Source organism: Phragmites australis, chromosome 3 (genome assembly GCF_958298935.1).
Source record: "Phragmites australis chromosome 3, lpPhrAust1.1, whole genome shotgun sequence".
Classification (NCBI taxonomy): domain Eukaryota; kingdom Viridiplantae; phylum Streptophyta; class Magnoliopsida; order Poales; family Poaceae; genus Phragmites; species Phragmites australis.
Genome location: NC_084923.1, coordinates 1132577 through 1156547, shown reverse-complemented (window position 1 = coordinate 1156547; position 23971 = coordinate 1132577). Strand labels below are relative to the sequence as shown.

General features: G+C 44.3%; 3 protein-coding genes and 1 pseudogene across 8 annotated transcripts; 2 read left to right on the top strand and 2 right to left on the bottom strand.

Annotated features, from left to right (window-relative positions):
• The first annotated feature begins 7041 nt into the window (after nucleotides 1–7041).
• LOC133912346 (phospholipase D beta 1-like) lies at nucleotides 7042–8695 on the top strand (annotated as a pseudogene).
• A 612-nt stretch (nucleotides 8696–9307) lies between these two features.
• Nucleotides 9308–14362, top strand: LOC133911424 (uncharacterized). 5 transcript variants are annotated; one of them, XM_062353659.1, is made up of 5 exons: nucleotides 9309–10236; nucleotides 11161–11417; nucleotides 11516–11702; nucleotides 12170–12258; nucleotides 13897–14362. In XM_062353659.1, the coding sequence occupies exons 1-5, from the start codon at nucleotides 10045–10047 to the stop codon at nucleotides 13922–13924; spliced, it is 753 nt and encodes a 250-aa protein (XP_062209643.1). In that variant the 5' UTR covers nucleotides 9309–10044; the 3' UTR covers nucleotides 13925–14362. The 5 variants fall into 5 exon arrangements, with proteins under 5 accessions (XP_062209646.1, XP_062209643.1, XP_062209645.1 ...); XM_062353661.1 differs by having other exon boundaries at nucleotides 13930–14361; XM_062353662.1 differs by lacking the exons at nucleotides 12170–12258; nucleotides 13897–14362 and adding an exon at nucleotides 11844–12088 and having other exon boundaries at nucleotides 9308–10236.
• An 869-nt stretch (nucleotides 14363–15231) lies between these two features.
• On the bottom strand, nucleotides 15232–18270 carry LOC133911423 (uncharacterized). Of its 2 annotated transcripts, XM_062353657.1 has the most exons (4): nucleotides 17659–18270; nucleotides 15947–16795; nucleotides 15449–15464; nucleotides 15232–15415 (listed from the first exon to the last, which is right to left on the bottom strand). In XM_062353657.1, exons 1-2 carry the CDS (start codon nucleotides 18203–18205, stop codon nucleotides 15948–15950), a joined length of 1395 nt encoding a protein of 464 aa, XP_062209641.1. In that variant the 5' UTR covers nucleotides 18206–18270; the 3' UTR covers nucleotides 15232–15415; nucleotides 15449–15464; nucleotide 15947. The 2 variants fall into 2 exon arrangements, with proteins under 2 accessions (XP_062209641.1, XP_062209639.1); XM_062353655.1 differs by having other exon boundaries at nucleotides 15232–15464.
• Nucleotides 18271–18936: 666 nt separating this feature from the next.
• LOC133911422 (hydroxymethylglutaryl-CoA synthase-like) lies at nucleotides 18937–23471 on the bottom strand. Its single transcript, XM_062353654.1, has 13 exons — nucleotides 23248–23471; nucleotides 23029–23181; nucleotides 21978–22084; nucleotides 21536–21668; nucleotides 21196–21339; nucleotides 20888–21046; nucleotides 20712–20785; nucleotides 20554–20629; nucleotides 20327–20382; nucleotides 20122–20209; nucleotides 19900–20040; nucleotides 19644–19793; nucleotides 18937–19473 (listed from the first exon to the last, which is right to left on the bottom strand). The coding sequence occupies exons 2-13, from the start codon at nucleotides 23098–23100 to the stop codon at nucleotides 19279–19281; spliced, it is 1395 nt and encodes a 464-aa protein (XP_062209638.1). The 5' UTR covers nucleotides 23101–23181; nucleotides 23248–23471; the 3' UTR covers nucleotides 18937–19278.
• Nucleotides 23472–23971: the final 500 nt, after the last annotated feature.

The following is a 23971-nucleotide window of genomic DNA, read 5'->3' as shown; positions in this document are numbered from 1 at the left end:
CCACCGATGGTATTTTTGTTTTATTTCTTGCTCTATCCATCGAACGGCTGCGACGCCTTCATGACTTAGCTTCACATCGACGCAAATTTCACGATAGTGCCACATACTCCTCCAATCCTCTCATGATTTTGAGGCCTAAACGTGAAACCCTCTGCATGCTTCTCAAAGCGTGACTCGTAACTTGCTTACAACTTAAGCAAACGTTCTAATATCGATACGAGTACTCCGTCCTGCGATCCTGACCGCAGGCAAGTCTCTCCCACTCCCGATCCTTTTGGCCGTCTTGTCACTTGCACCAGTATCCATTTCTGCCGGAGGATAAACTCCTCAAGCGGGGATCCGGAGGGAACCCCTTTGAAATTCGGCCGGGGGGATGATTATGAATTTACCTCGTACGTAAATTAAATGGGAGTAAATGAGATGCAGGTGGGATGGAAGATCGGATGCTAGTGGGGTAAATGCTCGAGGGATTTTTAGACAGGTTCGGGCCGCACAGAACGTAATACCCTACTCCTGTGCGTATGCTATAAATGCTCTGGAAATACCTCTCTGTGGATCTCTTGCGTTACAAGAATTTTTGTCTAAGTCTATAGCTTCGTGTGTCCTGTCTTCGTTAGCTTGCCTGCGTCTGTTGAACTTCTTGAACTTGTCTTCTATCACTTCCCTTGAACCTTTTAAGCCTGTAAGACCTGTTCTTCTCCGGGGTGCCCACCCTTTCTTATATCCCGTTGGGGCGGCCTGGCGTGCCTAGAAAGAAGGGTGCGAGTCCCAAAGCGTCATAAATGGAAAGCAACCATCATGGGCTGCAGCTTGACGTTACGAGGGGGTTCAAAATGTGCCCCTGTCCGATCCTGTCGTTATCATCCCGCTTTTTAGAGGGTGCAGCAGGGAGGGCCCATCGGGCAGCCACCGAGCAACCCCGCGTGCCCGCCCGGTCAGAGCAGGCTTGACACAGCAGGGTGGCAGACGATATGCCTCGAGCCCAGCGACGATATCCCAAGGCGCGCCGGATGACGCACGATGGGACTTGCTGCATTAAATGCCCCCACGCTTTCCTGCCAGGCAGTGGTAGGGACTGACAACAGGCGTGGGCGGAGTGTTTGGAAGTGACAGGCTACGTTCCCTCTTAAATACAGCATCGGACCTCTCACCAATTGACACCTCACCGCTGAGCCCTTGTGGGGTCCACCGGCGAGGGGCTTCTTAGGTCCTCAGGGAACTCTAGGTGCTTGAAGATTACTGTTCATAGCCCTGAGCGCTCTCTCCCGGATATGCCTTTTCTCGATCTTCGGGGAACTCGGGTACTCGGGGACCACTGTTCATGGTCCAGAGCGTCCTCTCCCAGAACTGGGTCTTCTCGAGTCCTCGGGGAACTCGGGGACCACTGTTCATGGCCCCGAGCGCCCTCTCCCAGAACTTGTACTTCTCGGGCCCTCGGGAAACTCGGGGACCACTGTTCGTGGCCCCGAGCGCCCTCTCTCGGAACTTGTACTTCTCGGACATCGGGAAAATAGTCCCTGAGGGAAGGCGCCACGTGGCATTCTCTGATTAGTCTTCCTGACCACAAGTGTCAGAGGATTAACTCCTATCACAGGGATTCCGAGAGACCCCTTTTTAGAGATTTGACCGGGGGGATGATCCTGAATAAGTTCGTCGGAGAAATGAATGAGAGTAAATGCAACGGCCGGTGGTGGGGAGGATGAGCTAGTGCGAAAAGAAGTAAATACACCGGAATTTAGACAGGTTCGGGCCGCACGGGGGCGTAATACCCTACTCCTGTATGGATGTAATAGCTGTCCTGAGGAAATCCCTCAAGGAGGTTGCTGGTTACAAGAATGTTGGCCTAACTAAGAGCTTGAGGCTCTTGTTCTTCGGCATGGACTGTCCCTTGTGCCTTGTGTTCGTCTATGGTTCGGTTCTTGATGCTTGGGTGCTTACGGTCTCTTGTTGGATCGGTTATTGTTGGATTGTCCGTCTTTCTCTTCTGTGTTGCCGGCTCTTTTAAGTACTCGCCGGCTGCGACATGCCCCGAACGGGAAGGAGGGGGGCATAAGTTCCAAGACGCAATGACTGGGAAAGGCGTCATCATTTCTTCTGGGTGAAGTGACCGGGGGTGGAAAAAACGCCGCACGCCCAGTCACCTGTCACCATAAACGCCCTGGCAACGGGCGCCGTGGAGAGGGCCCACCGGGCAGCCGTAGAGCAGTCTGGCGTGCTCGCCCTGTCTTGTTCCTCTGCCACAGCAGGGCGGCAGACGGAACGCCTTGATCCTCGCGATGTTATCCCGAGACAAGCCGGATGATACGGGACGGGACCCGTGCAATTAATAGCCCCGCGCCTCTCTGCCAAAACATAGCAGGAACTGACGCTGCGGCGGGAGCAGTTGGATGTGTCAGGCCACGCATGCTCATTAAATGCGGTATCGGACCTCTGACTGGTGGACACCTCGTCGGCGGGCCCCTCGGGGGCCTTTCTGGGTCGTCGGGGCACCGAGTGCTCGGGAGTACTGTTCACCTCCCCGAGCACTCTCTCCCGAGAATGCCTATCCTTGTCCTCAGGGTACCGGGTGCTCGGGGGTACTGTTCACCTCCCCGAGCACTCCCTCCCGAGCACTCTTGCACGATCCTTCGGGGAACCGAGTGCTCGGGGACTGCCACGTGTAGCCCCGAGCACTCTCTCCTGAGCACTCTTGTATGGATCCTCGGGGAACCGAGCGCTCGGGAGCTGCCGCACGCAGCCCCGAGCACTCTCTCCCGGAACTTAGCTCTTCTGATCATCGGGGGACTAGGGTGCTCGGGGGTGACCGGGCACCTCCCCGAGCACTTTCTTCCCGGTACTTTAGGCTCTGTGGATCATCGGGGAACTGAGGTGCTCGGGAACCACTGACTAGGACCCCGAGCACCTTCTCCCGGGGCTTGAGCTTATCTCATACTTTGGGAGGGACTTCGTGGAATGGCGCCATGTGACGGATGGCTGGCTGGGCCTCGGGATTCAGGGACCCCCGGTTCTTGATACACCGACAGCAGGCAAGTCTCTTCCACTCCCGATCCTTTTGGCTGTCTTGTCACTTGCACAAGTATCCATTTCACTTGACTTTGTCAACACGTCGTCTTTATCCTTTGTTTTATGCTTTGCTTGACCTCGTGTATAGTTATGACCACTTTTGACTCCATTCGACCTCTTAGATCATCCAGCACCAAATACCTTCTTAGTCACGATCACTCGCTGACGACTGCCAAGTTGCATCCGTCACCTATACACCATAAAACTAGCAAACATATTTCTCAAACTTCAACTCTAATTAGTCTATAATCAAAATACTTAAACCAAGCTCAAGCAATCCAAAACTCAACGAACCAAATCGATAACTTTATCAATCAATCATCACATATGAACCAATGCACATTTCAACTTAGTTTTTTATACACGAACAAGTTTCACCACAAGAATCTTAACCATCATTAGTGCCCTAGCATACCCACATGTTCTAGCATACGTCTAAACAAGATTAGAGATATAATCTCATATAATATGTACATATGCTTTGACCATTTAACATACAAGTACATATACTATTTCTCTCATAATTTAATCTAGATAAAATATGAGCACCCATACAAGTCTAGAACTCAAAACTAAGTAAACATGTTCCACCATAAGTACCTAACCAACTGAGCAGCTCACGCCAATGTTGAATTTTTGAAGCTATAACATACTTGCAGCGGCCATGCAAAGTTACAGCTCAAAAAGAGCAGAGCAGTTACGGGTGAACGTCCTTTTAATCGCAATACTAACAAGCATGATGACAACAATATTTAATTCGGACATCTTTAATAATTATAGATCTACTATCTCTTAACTGAGAAAATATATTTCTCAAAATTTATATAGGTCCCGTTGTGTACAATTCACATAATTCATACAGAAAAAAATATTAAGTGACTTACAAGTACTATCTTTTCATCTCTCCTCTTCAAAAGATAATATTTGTTAATTTCTTCTCAATAAAGTATGAGAAATCGTACTAATCATAAAATTGAGAATTGTGTCCTCTTAGCCAAAGATATTACCCTAATATGTACACGGGCAGGCACACATCTGCGCTGTCCATTTTTAGTGCTGCTGCTAAAAATATCCCTCTAGCCTACCTTGTGACACTGTATCAACTATCAAGTGGGCAGCAACAGCAAACTACGTAGGGGCACTTCGGTGGGTAAGAAAAGATCTAGCTTTTCCTTCGTCACCGGCTTAACCGCAAAGTTGGTTAACAAGCACTGCACATCAGCCCGACCTGGACAGTTTCAGTCTTGCAGCAATAACTTCAGAAGACTGAAGTCTCAGCAAAGTGAAGGATCCTCGCACTGATCAGAAGTTTCAAGGAACCGGCCACTCTTCTGAGGGTTAGGCTTTTGGTACCAGCAAATAACAGTCTTCAGCTAGAAGGCAAGAACGAGATGATGAAATCACGTAGCAAAATCTCCGCCGCCGTTCGCTCGGAAACTAGTCCATGCCCTTGGCAGCAAGCGAAGGAAGCTCCTTGTAATGTAGGATGAGAAAGGGCCAAGCCACTGAGCAACAGTCCTTACCCTAAAAAGACCTGGATTTTACTCAAGCATCTGGCGTGGACGTCAGAGTAACGTCACTGCGCACTACATGACTCTTCCACCTGCCAAAGAGATAACAATAGGCCATGAGAAAAGAAAAGAAAACCTGATCAGGTACATGCAAGTCCCTTTGCTGTTTGCTCGCTGTCCTGAAGCTGATCTGATCGATCTGATGATGACTCGTATACAAAAGCACTGGATCTGCGAAAAGCGTTCCATTTTTTTTTCTCAGGGAAATGTTACATCCCTAATCTTTTGCTGGCGGCATCTGCCATAGGTTACCGCGCATAATCGGGCGGTGGAGCCACGTTGCTGGTTTTTGATTGCGTAGTCTGCCGTTTTGTGTTCGGACATCTAGCTTGAGCTCACACGTTCATGTCGGACTTCTACTATTAAAATCTCAGCACTGCACTAGATAGAGAGTAGGACATGAGCGCCACTTTCTTGTGTTCAGTCGCTTTTGAACCCCTGATCGATCGACGAAGCGATGTTCAGGACGTGCCAGAAGTTGCTGGACTTGCTTGGCTGGCCTAGTCAACGAGTGAACGCATGAAAGACACTCGGCGCATCAGATCACGAGATGCACATCGTCAGAGGAGTGAACAACCTCGAGAGCTTAGAGGGCAAGAGGCCTTGCACAGGATCGACCGAACACGAGACACTACAGCGAAGCGTCGAGCTAAGGGCCGCGTGTAATAAGTGGCGCGTACACTGTGCACGCTCTCCTTTGTGGGTGCGTGTTGCAGCAGAATCTCGGTCTCCACACGCATGAGGCATGAGCTGCGCTCCCAAGGATGAGGCGAGCTGTAGGGTGTATAGATGAATATAAGTAGGTTAAGTAGATATTTTAAATTTAAAAGGAAGAGTATTTAGTTGTTTGTATGGATTGATGTAATGATCTTTCATATGTAGATATAATGATTATATAAAGTTGTTTGATTATTTATATAGATGGATACAGTAACTCTACACTCAATACTAATGAATATGACTATTACACCACTATAGTAAATACAATACATTTACCGTGTCAGTCTCTCCATAGAAGCTTGTTTGGACATGTCCACTAAACCAGGCTCTAGTCACATAATTACATCTATAAATACAATAAAAAATAATAAAAACAGAAAACCAAACGACATTTCATATCAAAACATATATGCACGGACACAACCAAAATGCTCCTTATGCGAGTAAACAAACAAACCCTCGTGTAACTGCAGCGGCATGGACCACGGGAGCTTTAGGAACAGCGATGACCGTACCGGAGCGGATGAGCCTGCAAAAAGGTTTCATGGCGTCAGGAAGGATAAGGAACCAAATCGAATGCACACGTAAGGGCATCTCGCGTCGGGTAGGCCAGCGCACGCATACCGTGCGTCTTTCGTGATGTCCCTAGAACGCCTGGACACCAAACGTGCGTATACACAGTGTGCCTACATCTACAATACTACATGAACATGAATCCTGATGGAAATATATCTAAAAAACTCCTGATGGAAATATCAAAAGTAACTTGCGAAGCGATTTTGCGCTTCAGTCCCATACAAAAATATAGTACTGAGATTGATTACTAAGTAGATGAATAGACGTCTAAATGATCTTTTTTTAAATCAATGATCTTTTTCTATTCTTAAACTTAACACACGTTAAAACCACGTGCGAAAGTAAGAGATAATTTTTTTTTGCAAAAGTTCCAAAACCAGCACTTCTCTTAAATGAATATGAACACTATATTCCGGTTAAGATCATATTAGAAGTCATAGTATAAATAATCAAACAAATTAATAAAAAAAACTCTTAAATACAAGATAACTAGCAATCGAAAAAAAGAATTCTTCGAGTTGATGAATCTAACAGGTTAAGATGATTTAAGATCAACTCATATGCGATGATTTACCTTCTAGTAATTAAAAAAAAAACACCTCTTACATGACGCACAACAAGCTGCTCTAAAAAAACGAAAATTAAAAACATGAGAACCAAAAACTACAGAGTGAAGAAGATGAACTTAAACATATGCAAAAACACTCTCTTCATTCAATTTAGAGGAATTCATTCTGATAAATTACAAAGTGTTTTTCACATAAAAGCTCTCATCTAAACATAGACAAAATACTCTTATCTCCCTTTCTACACAACATGAGTGAAAAACTCTCAAAATTCTCAAAGGCTCTCGCATTTTCACATGTCATATCCCTCTATTTACAAGACTAGAAAGCTTACTTAACCAAGCAATTTTATCCCTAAACTATTACTCCATCTGATTGTAAATGTAGGTTGTTTTAGCCTACTCAACTATTCTCTAAATATAAGTTATTCTCAAACTTCTATACAATTTTTTCTCTTTTATTCCCTTCTTATCTTTGTTTAATAAATGCTATCACTCTCACAGATGAATGAGTTATCTTTTTCGATATAGAATAAATAAGGGGCAACAAGGTCATTCGATCTACTTTCTTAATCCTGGTGCATAAATCTAAAACGACCTACATTTACAATCGGAGAAAGTATTTACTTACCATGTACTTTTACCAACCACTAAAGGTAGTTTGTTGGAAAAATGTACTGATCGATATGAGCGTGCATACAGCTTATGTGAATGCCATCCGAGCTGCGCAGCACTTCATCTACATTGAGAACCAGTATTTCCTTGGTTCTTCATTTAATTGGGATTCACATAAAGATGTCGGTGAGCATAGAAAAATACTCTTCGCTTCAGATACTTTAATTCATCTGAAGTTTTGAGCATGTACTTGTATTCTTTTCTCTAGTAAGGCATGTTCCTTTTTGTGTTCTTTAATAATAATTTTCCTGCTTTATGAATTAGAGCATAGTCCAAACTTTCTCGAACCCCTAGTTTCTCACATTGCCAGCAAGAAATATGAAACTCTTCCCAACAGGATTCTGAAATTTACTATATCGCAGGTGCCAATAATTTAATACCGATTGAGATAGCCCTTGAAATTGCAAGCAAGATCTATGCAAATGAGAGGTTTTCAGCGTACATAGTAATTCCAATGTGGCCTTAAGGTAATCCCACGGGTGCCCCTACACTGAGAACTCTTTACTGGCAGGTTAGATTTTGCAGCCTGTCTATTGTCATGAATCTGCTTCAATATATTCTACTCTACGGTATAGTTACCTATTGAAACAGTACAGCAACATATCTCGTGCAGTTCATTTTCCTTTCTTTTTTTCGTTGTAGAAAAAGACAATGCAAATGATGTATGAGATAATTTATAAGGCATTGAAAGAAGTAGGACTAGCTAGTACATATGAGCCGCAGGATTACCTGAACTTCTTCTGAGTTGGTAATCGTGAACCAGAGGACACTCCTAGCACTTCGAGTGGATCATTCTCAGCGAGCAACCCTCAGGTGAGAGTGAGAATACAGACATCAGTTTTTCTCTGTCTTGATGCAAACTTTAGAAGTGGCCAAACCTTTAGGCTGCATTAGTTCCTGAAAAGATTACACTTGTTCTGAACTCACACTTCTCTTTTTCTGTAACTTGTGCAATCAGGATCAAGCTAGGAAAATCAGGAGATTCATGGTGTACGTGCACTCGAAAGGCATGATCGTGGACGATGAGTATGTGATCATTGGATCCGCTAATATCAACCAGAGGTCCATGGAAGGAACTAGAGATACGGAGACTGCAATGGGTGCGTACCAACCCCAGCACACATGGGCAAATACGCTTTCTGCTCCTCGTGGACAGGTAATGCGCCTCAGCTCTGAAAACCAGCGGATGATGACACATTACTGTTCTGGATGGTACTAATCTGATGTGCTGATTTTTTTTTTCATGTAGATATTCGGCTACAGGATGTCAATGTGGGCCGAGCACATCGGAGCCGTCGAGGAGAGCATCACCAGGCCGGAGAGTCCGGAGTGCGTGAGGCAGGTCCGAGGCATCGGGGAGCGGAACTGGGAGCAGTTCGTCTCCAGCGAGGTGACCGAGATGCGAGGCCACCTGCTCAAGTACCCCGTCAGCGTCGACCCCCAGGGCAAGGTGAAGCCTCTGCCTGGGTGCGCCGCGAACATCTGCGGCTCGTTCCTGCACATCCAAGAAAACCTCACGATATGAACAAGAGCATATATAGGTTGTGCAAGTCAGTGCAGGCCCCGTTGATGGCATTCCTTTACATGTGTTAGGACTCAGGAGAAAAGAAAATTCCATGTTCATACCATGGCGCCAGGAGAAAAATCACCTAGCTTTGTAGGAAGGTTACTGCTACAGATTAATAGTTTAATACTTAGTAATCAACAGCATTGTCACCAAATGGTTCGTCAGCTCAGTTCCATAAATTGTAACATGGACGCATCAGTGGATTTGGCTATGTACATTTCCCAGTAATTTAGCTCTCAAATCTATGTTCCTGACAGCGGAAAATTATTCAGAGATAATTAATCAAACATCGCCAAGCCCAGCATGCCAAAAGGGGAAACTAAAATAACAAAAAACTAGGAAACCGGCATAAATTTGCAGTCAATTCTGCTACAGTAATGTCATTGGTGCAATGCCAGATGGATGCAAGACTGCAATGCCATTGGTGCTTATAATTAAAAGGGAATGCTACAGAAAGCACCGCATAGAACAGGATGAAAAAAATAGATTGAAATTGAATCACCCATCAGCTGAATTTCTCAAGCACCACAGCAGTAGCAACAACTGGAATTCGCATGAGGGGGAAGCGGGAGAGCGATATATAATCACCTGTGTTGTTAGTTGTTACCGAAGCAACGGGCAGTTCTCGAGGCCCCCGTCCCCACGCGGTCGCGTCGTATCGCCACTGCCGCTCCAGGTGTCGAGTTTCTCTTCGAGCCGTCGATGTCGCCGCCGTCAATCCACTCCCACTGCGATCGACCATCTCCGGCCGCGCTCACCGAACGCACCTCCGAGTTCGCCACTACCGGAAAGCGGGAATAAGCGCCGGCCTCCCTCTGCTTCAGTCGTCCGCCTCAGAGCAACGCCGCGCACCCAACCCCGACCACCGCTTCGTCACCATGAGGTATGCACTAGTACCTTGAGATTGGAGAACGATGCCGCCGCGTAGGCGCACCGAGTGAGAGTAAGCCGGGATAGGAGGGCACGGCGGCGGCGGGAAGTCGGGCTAGTAGAGGGTGCGGGAGGTAATACCCGGCTGGAAAGGGGGGAGGTGAGAGCCGGAGGAGGAGCAGAAGTCCACTCACGACGACAAGGCGGCCGTCGCCGGACAGGAAGGAGGCCCAGGGGGGGAGAGGGAGAAAGCGAGGCGGGTAGCAAACGGGGGTCTAATCTGCATTTGACCCCAGTGGGCCCACTGGCGGGCAGCTTTCTGCCGTTGGATCGAAAAGGAACGGCCCGAATTGAGATATGGCCCAGGCGAGACACGGTCCGCGACCTCCCTTCCAGCAGGCCGCCGTCGTAGCCTGCAACCTTCTCCCCGAATCCTGATGCCACCGAACCGCAAGAGGCGAGCACCAGCCATGGAACCCGCGGCAGGAGGCGCCGGTCAGCTGCGCCAGAACAAAGCTTCGACGGCAAAGAAGGGCAAGAAGGGCGGCGGCGGCGGCGGTAGATGGCCGGCGGTGAAGCCCAAGAAGGATCTCCAGATCAATCGCCTCAAGGGCGCCCACCTCCTCACCGTAAGCTGACCCAGCGTACCCCTATCCACCCATACTTGCATCCGATTCCAACGCCCTGTAGCGCGAACTGCGGTTGTGAAGAGGATAATTAGCGATTAGAATTCGGTGCTGCGAAGAAGCAGACATGATTAGGCGGGTCAACCTTGATTTTAGCGTTGGAAGCAACTAGGTTGTGTAACGCCTGCATCTTTGCAAAGTTGTTATTTGTAAGGAGATGCAAATCCTAGTAGACCATGATTTGCCTCCTGCTAAAATGTCTGTGAAAGCGGGATCAGCTAACATTCCATCCAACCTACCTGAATGCTTCGAGGAATGCACCAACACAGTGGCCAAAGATCAGAGAAAGCAGGTGGCTTGGATCCTCATATACCTGTGGTGGAATGTTTGAAGGAGAGGAATAGAAGAATTTTCGAAGCCAAGGAACTCAATGCGCTGCAGGTTGCGTACAAGGCAAAGGAAGACATCACGCTGAGGCGCTTTACTTTCAAGGAAGCCACTGTTGAACAGCAGGTGGGCTTCCATGACGCCAACTGATGAAGACATGCAGAAGTCCAGGAAGTTCTGCGCGTTTGATAGTTGCCGTGCGTTGTTTTCGTCTTCAAAAGGACAGGAAGCACGCCAGTTGCAGACTCCTGTGTTGTGTAATCTCTTTTTTGTATAATTTCTTCTAAGCTAAGCCCTGGTGATAACCGGGGCTGCCTGTTATCGGCCACGAACGCTGTTTTCTTTATTCTCTTAAATGCAAATGCAGCGCTCCTGCCGTTTCTCGTAAAAAAAAAAGCCTCTGAAAGGAGCAGCATCTCTGATGGCATGATGTTTGATGACAAAGGAACAACTGCCAGAGAGTTGCTAAATTTGCACAACATATCAGGTCTATGTTCACCTGATTGTGTCTCTTCTGAGCGATTTTTGCACTTGAAATAGGTTCCAGACTTCTTCACTTCCACGGAGGCGAAGGCTTTCATCGACATCGCTGAGTCTATGGGCTTCACACACCAGGGCAGTTTGGGGCCACTGAAGGGGGAAGCTTATAGAGACAATGACCGGATCTCTGTGACGGATCCATTGCTCGCTCAAATTATCTGGGAATCAGGGATAAACAGAATATTTACGGACATCAATGTCTCTGGCAAAGTAGCAACGGGTTTGAATCCAAATATCAGGTTCTACAGGTATATACTGTAAGGAGTTGAGCAAGGACCTGTTGTTGGGCTAATGCCACGCTGTTGGAAAGCTTGAGTTGCTAATGGTATCTAATGCTGACTTTTGTTGCTTACAGGTACACTGAAGGTCAGCGTTTTGGTAGGCATATCGATGAAAGTGTCGACCTTGGGGATGGTTCTAGAACGTATTATACCCTGTTAATATACCTTTCTGGCAAAGGAAGTGCAAAGGATTCATCAGGACAAGCTCTTGTTGGAGGGGAGACTGTCTTTTATGACCAACGAGGGGGAGTTGTTGCAGAGGTATTTCCTGGTTCCAGAATCTTCGTCTCTTTGATAAGATCGCATCAAGTTTGTCTGATTGTTTCATCCAAAAAAAATCTTTTATGGAAAACTTGTTCTGGTGATAAGGAAATGCATTTTATCATGTGTTTGGTTTGTCAGACACTAGAGTTAATTCGTCCGGAGGTCAAGCCTTGGAGGCTTGGATTAATATGTATTCACTGCCATCCAAATTAGTGGGCCACCTAAATGGGAAGAATTATACAGAGGAGTATATAATGCACGGCAGTTATATGAGTCTTTCTTGCAGTTCTTAACTCCATATAGATTATGGAGAAGTGGCAAAAATCATGCATAATCATCTGATTTCCCAGGTAAATTTTGGAAAGGTACCCGAGGGCCAAAAAATTGCATGACCCTATCCCATGAGCTCCTTTGATATACTGCCGCTGTCAAACCGATCCTAATCTGAGGCTTGTTCATGATAGGTCGCTCCATTGCAAGGAATGGCTCTACTCCACCTACACGGCGCCAAATGTATGCTGCATGAAGCCCGCGTTGTGAAAAAGAATGCCAAGTATGTACTCCGTTCAGATGTTGTATTTTCTTAGCTGAAGAAGCACTTCAAGCTAGTTTCAGATCAAACAGCCGTCTAGGGCACAGTGATCTGGGATCAAGGGTCGATTTTCCCATCTTATAAATTGTTTTATAAGGGCCCTGTAACTGTTGCGATGTTGGAAGTGATGTTTGACATCAGAATCGCATTTCGTTTTCTGTTTTCGCTTGTTTGAAAGTGCAAAAGAAGCGCCATTCTCTTCTCTCGTTACCTGGTTGCTGCCGTTTAGGGGATTTTTTTTTATATTATTCTTTGTACGGCGATTTCAGAAATAATACGAAAAATCACAAAAATTCACAAATATTACCCTGTCGCTGAACGAAAGTGCGAAAACATAATTTCACACTATCAAACAGTGAAAAACTTATTTTGCAGGTTGGTTCAATGAAAATAAAAAAAATTGCATTTTGATATAGCGGAAATATTTTAAAATTTTGCTAGATGGTTGTGTGAAAATATATTTCCGCTGGACCATCGTGCGAAAATTAGTTTTTGCTAGATCGGAACACGAAAATAGAGGTTTCACATAATTGTCCAGTGAAAATTAGTTTTCGCTAGATTGAAACACGAAAATAGAGGTTTCACACAACTGTCTAGCGAAAATATCATTGTTCTCCCGTGCTGCGCCTCTTCCTCTCTCTCTCTGTTGACGGGGGTGGGAGGCGCATTCGGCAGACGAGGCTGGTTAGAGAAGAGAAAGAAGAGGGAAAAAGAAGAGGAGAAAGAAAGAGGTTTCGCCCACTCAGGCTACACAACAGGAGGTGGAAGGCACCTACGGTCTTCAGCTGCATAGACGCAAGCGTCGCGAATTTAATTGGTACACACCTTCTGCATACGACCATCCTCGGAAGGAGGCAGACGTTCAAGCGTCAACACATAGGCAAATCGTGCAAAAGAGGTAGGGCCCTAGGTAGGGGTCATCGCGTAGTCTGTTTTACTTGTATGCTTAGTCAATGTATTTTGTTCAGGCTCCAGATGCTAGAGTGTGTGATTCATCACATCTATAGCACTAGTCACTACAACCGGCCTACACTTATAGCTTGAACATATCATCGCTCCACATAGTAAAATAATGAGGAAACAATCGCCCGCGACATTATCCCTTCTGCTATAGTAGCGCACCATGAAAAAGAACCAATCCATGTTGCCGATCATCAGTGGTCTTGTCAAAGAAGATGCTCGAGCGCTCTAATCATGGCTTTAATGGCATGCGATCAGTCCATGTACCAGCCCTCAGTCACCATAAATAACCTCACCCTAAACTATGGATAGATCACTTGTTCCTCGGCTATCTTAACTGCAATGTTTCTCTCAGCTCCACAAAGCCCACGTAAGAAACATTGAAGGACCTCCAACCCCTAGGGGGTCGAACGGTCAATGTGCTTTTATGGCCACCCTTGTAGGCTTCACGACTCCTAGGACATCTCTTATATATATGTTAGACGTTTTTTCATGTGTGTCAACTAATAGTACGATTTACCTCGATATGGATTGTATGAGTACCCATTGATATAGCGACATAGATCAATCCTATGACACTTCACATACGATTTCATGTAATTTTTTTCTTACTAATCTTTCATCTTGTTTTCTATCCAGTCTCCTTCATCTCTTTGTGACTTCATGATACAGTTGAACATAGAGCAAAATGAGCATCAAAAGAGGTGGATCGACATGAACATATAGTGGAGGAGGAAAACTTACGAACGTCATGAGTACGAGCAATAGTAAGAGGAACTACGGATGGAGCAGCAAGAGAAAGAGCGCATGAGGAAGACCGTGGAGAAGCGCACTAGCTCAAGCACGTGAAGCAGAGAGGAAAAGGAAGCGGGAGAGAGCCTGTCACGCAAAGGTGGGGGGCGATATCCTGAGGAAGCGTAAATATTCTAGATGCACTCAGTAGTGAGCATATATTTTAACATGAGCTATTTTTATTCACTAAGACATATTATGTTTAATATCAATATGCTATTAGGTTAGTCTTTAGACATACTGTATATGTCAATATTTGTTATCGTCATCTCTGTACAGTTAGGGTCTATTCACGCTATGATAAAAAACTCTACGTCCCATGCAATATTTATCAGCATATATACACATCCGTACCGGGTTTTATGATAATTATGCTTCATAACTGCTCAAAAAATTAATCACATCAAATAAAAAAAAGAAGTGTTAGTAATTGGACAAGTACTTACGCAAAATTACATCGAACAATTTTTTTTTAAAAAATGTTCTTGGCAACCGCACAAATACTTGGACAATTTTACATCAAACCAAAAAATAAATTTTTGTTTACAAGATATTTTTGCTAAATGGAAAAGCGATGCAATATTTTCGTGGAACCAGATCGTAAATACCTATTTGCAAACTTCAGTTCAGCGAAAATTCGATTTTTTCATTTTCGAGATCGTGAAAATATTTTCATTGTTGTAGCGTGAAAATTTCTATTTTCGCAGAACAGTCGTGCGACTTTTATTATTTTCGCTCAACGGCCGCACGATAGGAGTAATATTTTTGAATTTTTGTGATTTTTTTTACTATTTCTGAAATTGCCGTACAAAAAATTAATATTAAAAAATAGCCAGTTAAGGGCCCTCCTCGTGTTAGCTGTGGAAGACCCCAAGCCAAACAGGTGGCTTCTAATTTTGGTAGTGTTCGCACAATCCAAGCAAATTATTATTTTTTTTCTCTTTGGCATGTGATCTCTAGTAAGCAAGTAGGAGAGTTTCAGAAACGCAGCGGCGTAGTGACAATGGACGACACCCATGCTAGACCCACACTGATTGATAGGTACAGACAGGAAGGATTACTACTCGTTTAGCACGTAGCAAAGGTTGCTGCATACAGATTTTAGAAATGACACCACAAACCACATCTTTTGACACCACTGCTTTGCTTAACAAATATTTTTCCCAAATCCCACATCACTCGTAGCAAAAATCTGTTTTCTCCATTATGATCAATTGATCTACAGGGGGATACCGTGGACAAATATTAGCATTTGTCTTATACACAAAACATTGCTATATGCTGGAACAAATTCTCAGCCTCAACATCGCAGACTTCTCAACTAAAAGGTAACATTCGGTATTCCCCAGCACAGCATCAATATAACTGCGCTCCTTTCAGTGTCTATAGGATCCATGACCAGTAAGAGTTCAGGTCTGCAAAATGAGTATGCTGTGAGAAACACTGCTGTCGACACGTTGCAACAGTTAGAACTTGCATATAATCAGTTCAAAATTCAAATGATAAAATGCCAGCAGTCTATACTCAAAATTACAAACATTCGAGATAAACTAAAACAGTTATGCAACCACAGGCATTGGTATGCTTGTGTCAAATTGTCAACTCATATGAAGGATGTCGAAGGCGGAAGGATGAAGGCTCAACTACAGCACTGAATAGTACCTTCTTAATGTGCAAAATCGAGCAAGCATACATCTAGATAGTGGCACAGAAATTGCCAATTACAAAAGACATGCACAAATAAGATAAACACAAATTTACACAACAGCAGTATCTGCCAGATTTCAAATATAATATTTAGTTTAAAAAGTATTTAGGAGAACAAAATGTGGGCACATGCAGATGCAATTACCATTAAACATCCAATCCAGAACTCTTTGGTCTCAGATATACTTACATCAGGGAGTATTGACCAATTTTGGACGTCCTGTTTCGTTGTCTATCTCGACCTTTAGGCCTATGTTAGCAATCTCTGGAGTAATGACAGGTTCTTGCATCTCAAGTTCAGATACCTCCTTTTGATTTACCTCATTTCCTTCAAGCAAATTTTTCACAGCTAGCAGGCCCCACTCCCTCAAATATGGGTTTTCTTCATCAACGACACACTGCTGCAGTAGTAACATAATCCCATTTAGCTGCCTAACCTCATCCTGCACCCGCTTCCTTCCATGCAAGCAATTAGCAATGACGGAAACTAAATCTCTCCTGTAACCAATGTATGGGCAGACTTTTGCATTTTCAAGAGCTGGTCGGTTATCTCCTTGTCCTCTTGCCATTGATTTTCTGATTGTACTTGGGGGCTCAAGGTCTCCTAGGTATTTCAAAAGGCGCTTTACAAGGCCAGTCTGCAATAGTGAGTCAACAGGAACTGGAGTATCTGATGATGGAGATACCCAAGCACATATGTCCCTCAGGAGCTGTAGCGAGTATCCAAGGACATCGATTGCAGGGCATCCAGTTGGAAGAGGAGAGCTACCTCGGTGAGTAAAATCCACGGTCTCAGCAGCATGCTTGTGTACATCAAAAACATCAAGTGCAAAACTGTCAGTGACAGTAACTTCTTTTGGATGGTTGGTCAAACACTTTGACAGCATACCAAAAACAAATGCATGCTTAGCATTATATTCGCCACTGTCACTGCACTCATCATTAGTTGAACATAAGGCTCTAAACAAGGACTCAGACTGTTGTGCCTCAACACAGACTTTGAGCAGAAGCCATTCTATCCATTCTTCTTTGTGCTCCACTGCATTTAGTAATTTAGGTTAGGGTCACATACTAAAGTAAATTTCTACAATAAAATAATGAGCAGAACAAATGTATCTTCAACAACAACCTAAGAAATCCTTAGGCTGGAGGCACTCTGACCAAACAGGATAACCGGAACATTTCATGCACCAGAGGTAAGCAAAATCTGCATCCCAACTATGACAGGAAACCTCAGACCTAAGTGATACAACTATCTGGTAAAGTGCATCGTAACAGTAAATATATTACTGCCTTTTGTAATTTAGGTTAGGGTAACATACAACTGAACTTCTATAAAGAGAACAGCCCAGAGATCAATTGTGAACTTCTACAACAGCCCAAAAATTCTTTACGCTGAAGGCTACTCTACATCGCATCAAGGGTAGAGCAAACAGGATAACCGTAACATTTCATATATCAGAGATAAGCCAAAATCTGCATTCCAACCAAGGCAGGCAAGCTCAAACCTCGGTGATGCAACTATCTGATCCAATGCATGTTAACGGTGAATATACAACTGCAATACTGCATTTTGTAATTTAGGTCAGGGTCACGTACAATTGTACTTGTACACACAAAACAACCTAAAGATCAAATGTGAATCCTTCAGCAGCCTAAAAAATTCCTTACGCTGCTACATTGCATCTAAAGTAAACCAAACAGGATAATTATAACAATTCATATATCAGAGGTAAGCAAAATTTGCAGTCCACGGTGTCAAGTAAGCTCAGACCTTTGTGATACAATAACTCCCATATTACTGACAAGCTTAATTTAGTGTCTGAAATTAAATTGCAGATATGCATAGCTCTTTTTTATTTGGCCTTTAGAGAACATATAAAAAAAATGCGTCGAGCTCACCTTGAGATGCAGTTGTGACGACCTCGACGAGAATGGGCAGCCCAATCTCCTCACGGCACAGCACCTCCACGAGCCTCTCGCGGCCGCCTTCCCCCGCGCAGCACGTGTCGATCACCATGCACAGGGGGTCCAGGACCCCAGGGTCCTTCACCCCCGCGAACTCCCGCAGCGGCCCGGGTAAGAGCGCGTCCCAGACGGCGGCGCGGTGGAAATCCCCGGCGAGCGCGGCGTTGCCGAGCGCCTGCAGCGCTGCACGGGCCACACCGGGGGCGACCGAGGGGAAGGACAGGAAGGAGAGCACGGAGGAGGCGACGACGGCGGGGCCGCCGAGGTCAACGAACGCGTACTGGTTGTGCACGTCGCCGGCGAGGAGGTTGCGGAGGAGGCGGAGGCGGAGCAGCAAGAGGTGGGACGGGGAGGACGGGAGGAGGTAGATCGTGTCAGCGAGCGCGCCGGAGAGAGCAGCTCGGCCCTCGGTGGTTCTGGAAACTTCTAGAAGCGCGGCGAGAGTCTCTTCGCAGTCACCCATCTCGTCGGCCCAAGGCATGTCACGGAGTAAAGGTACCGCGTGACTTCAGTCTGGTTGCGAGCAGTTGGATTGGAAATAAACATTAACGTAAAATCTTGGTCGTTTTATTTGCCGTGCGCCTACCGGTCGTTTTATTCTGGGGGCAAATGCAACCCTACTTACCCTGCGTTCGTCTATCTTTAATTTTTTTTCACTTATATTTTTATATAAATCTTAACCTAAATGAAAAATTCTTAACCCTTTTATTACGAAACTCACATAAATAAACAGTCCCAATACATCATACATTCACATGTCCTATTGAAATTTTTATATTCTGTTGCAGGACATATATATACCAACATGAATACAGATAATTCTGATGCCAACATACCATCCCTTACTCAGATTCGTATTTTTGTGGGGATTCAGGCACGAATACAAATACAAGAGAAATTGTTAGTTGAATAACAAAATGTAAACCATTTTCTTATCCTTTTGCCTTACTCTCATGTGAAGAAACAGTTTACAGCAGAAAAAAGCACCACGCCATTCAGCCCCCTTCAGTGAGCTTATACAGACAATGGAATCTAAGCAATTCAAAAATACAAGATGCTCCACGAAATTAGTAGCTCTCGTTTAAAAAAAAACGAAATTACTAGGTCCAAATTAAGCAATCTAGCCCTTCGGTTCATGTCGGGCTCTTCTTATTAATATAATATATAGCTCTCTTGCCGCTTGGTTAAAAAAAAATATTAATGTTCAACGCGTGAACTCTATGAAAACACGCCATCAATCATTTCACCAGCATAACGTAAATCTAGTGAGTAACTCGGCAGATTATTCAGAATTCTTACAACCCAGCAGTGTGCTTGATTTTAATTTCGCAAGCACTGCTTGTCCCGCTAAAGAACTGAAGAGTTCAGCACCAGAATTTTCACTAAGAAACGTTACAACAGCTGCACAGCTCTAACTAACTTTACAACCTTAGAAGTGGGTTTATAATAATCTAAGCTCCAGCTTCCCCTCCAAACAGATAATCTAAGAACACTCGCATGCTTAATACACCTGCCTTTGTTACTGACTTGTTGCAGCTTCAGGCTGAACACAAATCAGTGGCCATTGGACACTGCATTTGTGGCACCATCGCCTTTCACGGCGTAGAACCTTCGGTACATGGAGTCGACGTGGGTGAGATAATATGTGCCTGCAGCTAGCAAACTTGTGTCCTGACTGGTCACGAAATCTTTCGCCCCATAGCGGTGTTCCATCAGCTTCAGTGCCTCGACAAATTTATTTGGTGGAACCTGCACGGAAGATATCAGTGATCTCATGTCAAGCTTGAAGTTCACGGAGATAAGACCAATGCCGCAAAATAATTAGTATAGCAACCCAAGCAATTTAACCACGATTCAGTTTATGTTAAACACAATGAACTTCGTTGGAGAAATTTACGATAGAAGATTGCTGTACTTACCACATGTCTTGCCTCCAATTTCTTGGAAACATCCAGTATGTTTGCAATGTTTAGCAGACTGAATGGATGCTGACCTTCATTAATCTTGAAGGAGAACATTGTTGATGTCAACCCGCTTCCATATGAAAACATAAGGATCCTCTGGCCAGCCTGGACACGTCAAAAGAAGAACGAAAAAAATGAAAAGGCCAGCTTACTTTAACACTGATCACTCAATCTTTGAAGGCAGAAGGAAACCCTACAAACTGAATTATACCAGAGTTTCATGTCTATTGTGGACAACTGATGCTAAAGCAGCATAGAGTGATGCTGTATACATATTCCCAACTTGTTTTGGGATCAATGTCGTCGGTTGAATCTTGGACTCGTAGAGCTTCTTCGCAACTTGCTGAGAGGCCTGTGTAACACGGCTCAACTGATCAGCACCAGATAACTTGACCATGCAGAGATATTTCTAGTAATAAAACATTATTTATACCTTTTCAAGGTCTCGACTCTGGTAGCTTTCTTCAGATGACAAGTCTGCATAGGGCGCCAACTTTTCCTTTGAGTTTTCATCAACCGTGCTAATTGACATGGGCGAGAAATCATTTAGTTGGGCCAGTCCAATTTTGACAAGTAAATAAAAATAGTTAACTGTTTGGCACACGCAAAGATTCTAATTTAGTACGTAAATGACCAACCTGCAGTTTCTCAAGAAATCATTGTAGTATAAACGAGCAAAACTTTTCTGTACAAGCTGCACAAAGCAAAACCTTATAATAAGGGAGACAGATAATACAAAAAAAAAACACTTTACAGAGAGCAGCAAATGTTAAGCTGCATTTGTAAAACTGTCGCTTTAACGCCACTAGTCATGTGTACTATGCCACTGAGATATCAAAAGCATGTAATATTGGTTTTCTGATACCTTGTTGTATGGAGAATGGAATACAACATAATCTGCATCAGAGATTGAAAATTGCTTTCCCTCATGCTTTCCGTACCTGAAACAAGGAAATAGTGGGTTCTGATTTGATCAGCTAGCTCAACTTGATTAATGTTGTAAAATAGAGGGGTATAACTTACTTTTTGCAAAATACATTGTAGCAGGAATCCAATGCCATGAGATAGCATGTCTGTGATAGCTTCCCATCAACCACCTGCACGCATTGAATAGAATGTAAATTTGTTTCCATTGTATTTCAAGTTATTGCATCTAAACATATTTTGTGGTGCAAGACTCATGCAGATTGGAGGCAAACCGGATATTCGCTTGCAAGATCAGGTTTGTAAAAGTCATATGCATGGGCCATATGAGATCCCCTATATTTGCTTTCAAAAGAAATAGGAGCATTTGGTCCAATCAACATTGCAATAGCAGCTGCACCACCAGTAGGACGAGCCGGACCTTCAGCATAAACCTGAAAAAAGTATCAACGTGGATCTAAAATGTCGGCACGAGAAATATCAAGCACATCAAAAGGTCAAGTAATAACAAATTAACAATGCTGTTAGCCAAACATTAGAATTACTCCAATTACGAACTGAAGAGTAACAGCGTGTTGCATACCGCACTGTCTGTGCAAACAACAAGTCCATAACGCCCGTCCCATGAGTTGCTTTCAACCCAGTTAACACAGTTAAACAAAGCAGCTGTTCCACCATAGCATGCATTTGAGGAGTCAACTCCTTCAATATCTGTATTGCCACGTTCCTGAATTCAATTAAGCTGTTAGAAACTGTGTAACCAAAGCAAGCTCAATTAAAAAATTTCAAGATAATACTTCTAAAAATAAAAGCAATTTATTTCCGTTTTTAGTTTATCCACAGGGGTCGTTGGATCATGCCTGAAAGCTTTGACCATCTAAGGAAAAAAATTTGAAAACTTAATTTTACTGAAAGGAACAAACCTCAAATATTTGCATCAGCCATGTCTTTATAGACTTGCTCTTGTCTATTACTGTTTCACTGCCAACTTCCAAACGTCCAATGCATTTTGGGTCAATGTTATAGTTTTTCAGGAGGGACTTCACCACTGTCAAGCTGAGCCAAAATATCAATCAGTTAGATTGAATAAAAAAAAGGATTAAATGGAAAACAAGATACAGTATGGGCATAAAAAAATGAAATATAAGCTTTCCAATTGTATTATCTAAACAGCCATAACCATCTGTACACACTTTCACAGGTGACAGGACAAAGATAAGGACCTCAAGGACACGGTTATTTCCACAAAAATAGGAGTTGTTGCACATGTTCTGACATTAAAGGTAGAAACAAACAGCTTGAAAACAAGCAAAGAAGAAAAAACAATGATAATAGGAGCACTAGGTACTCAGAAAACAAATATACCTCATTGAAATAACATCCTCAACTTCGGTGCAAAATGCCATGCTATCCTGCCCCAGTCCAATGGTGTACTTCCCTTTGCTGACGCCATCATGAGTTTCCAGTTCTTCCTGTAGCCAATATCAGTTAAACTTGCAACACACTATAGCAAATACCAAACAAACGAAAGAATGCTAAGAAGATGAAGAAAAAATAAAAGGCGTTAGGAGTGATTCAATGATCTTACAAAGGAAAACTGAACGTATCCTAAAAAACCAGTCATTTCGAATGGGATGATGCTATTTAATGTCTCAAGTCCTCATTTGATTTACAGTCTAAATTTTCTTCTCCTATTCAAGCACATAAACTACAGCTACAGCTTTCCTTAATCCCTTCACTCTTTATTTAATTGGTACAGACAGTGATGGAGATGAACCTCTACAGTCTACAGCTAGTGGTTTCAGTTAGGAATCAGTAAATCTCTCAGTATTTAATTGGTACAGTCAGTGATGGAGATAAGCACTATTTGCTTCGTCGCCGGGACAGGACAGACATTGTTGCACCACAACGAACGCGGTATCTTGATGACACCGGCAATGGATACGGACACAAACAGCCAACAATTAACCAGTCTCATGTCTCAATCAGTCTCAAAAACCAACGCAGCTGTTCTGCACTCTGAACAGGGCACCCCGCGTGCTCTGCTCCGCTCTGCACAGGACGCAGGCAGCCTACGCCAAGTCGCAAAGGCGCGTCCCCGACTCCTGAGGGACCCCTCGCTCGCAGTCGCAGACGTTCTCCCGCGCCCCGCGCAAAGAATGGCGCCCAAACTCTTGGCGGAACCAACAACCACTAAAACCCGCACCAACCGTAAAAACCACACACGCCCAGAGGACTAAGGAGCCACGCAAAGTGTGTGGTTTCTACGCGGCCTGGAACAAACGAGCAAAGCGAAAAAGAAATCCAAACTGAGGCGCGTTCGATTGGATCACGCCTCTGTTTTGATATTACTAGCAGTATTAGGAGACGCGAACGAGAATGCGAATCTGGCACGCAAGAAAGATTGCGTTGGTACCTGGAGAACGCAGGTGGGCGGGAAGTAGATGTCCATGGCGAGGATGCCCACGTCCTTCGCCTCCGACGCCATATCTCTCGCCGCCGCCGCCGAAACCGTCTAATCTAAGAAGATAACGAGGCCTCGCAATTTGCAAACTGGCAATCTCCTCTCCTGCAACGCAACGCAACTCAACCCAACCGACGAATACAACAGATTGGGAGAGAGAAAGAACAGTACCGCCGGTGGGAGACGAGGCGGTGGAGGGGAGCCTACAGGAGCGGATCGCAGGCAGGCAGGCAGGCAGGCACGCAGAGATGCGGGATGGGCGAGGTCTCCTCGGCGCCGTATATATACTCGCCAACGCCGCTTTTTGCAAGGAAAATTCGTTTTTTTTTTTCGCTTTCCCTTTTCTCTCGTTTGTGTATACTCGCCAACGCCGCTTTTTGCAAGAAAAAATCGCTTTTTTTATTCTTTGCAAGGACTTGCCCCTTCCTTTGTGTATTTTACAGCAGCTGTGGAGGTCCAGCGATGGCTGGCGTGGTAGGTGGCAACTGTTGCACCCCTCCCCCCTCGGTAGTATCGCCTGTGGCCTCGGGGTCCAAGCACATGGGCAGACTCGAGCAGAGCATCTGCATCTAGCACTGTCCTGATTTTATCTTTAACTAAATTTTGGTTATTAAAATATTGTTTAGTATGAGATTAAACTAAAATTTAATTGGTGAAAAAATTTATTGAACGATTTAATCATCTGAGATTAAGATGTGATAGAAACGTTATAGAAAAAATTTGATTGGTCAAATTTTTCAAGACATGATTAAAGTTTGATCTCAGATTAAACGAACGCTAAATTTTCAAAATATGACCAAAATTTAACTTAGCTCACTTTAGCCTCTAACCAAACAGTCCTCATGGGAGCCGGATTCCTCAGGGGCTTTTGCAGATCGGATCCTACATGCAGGCA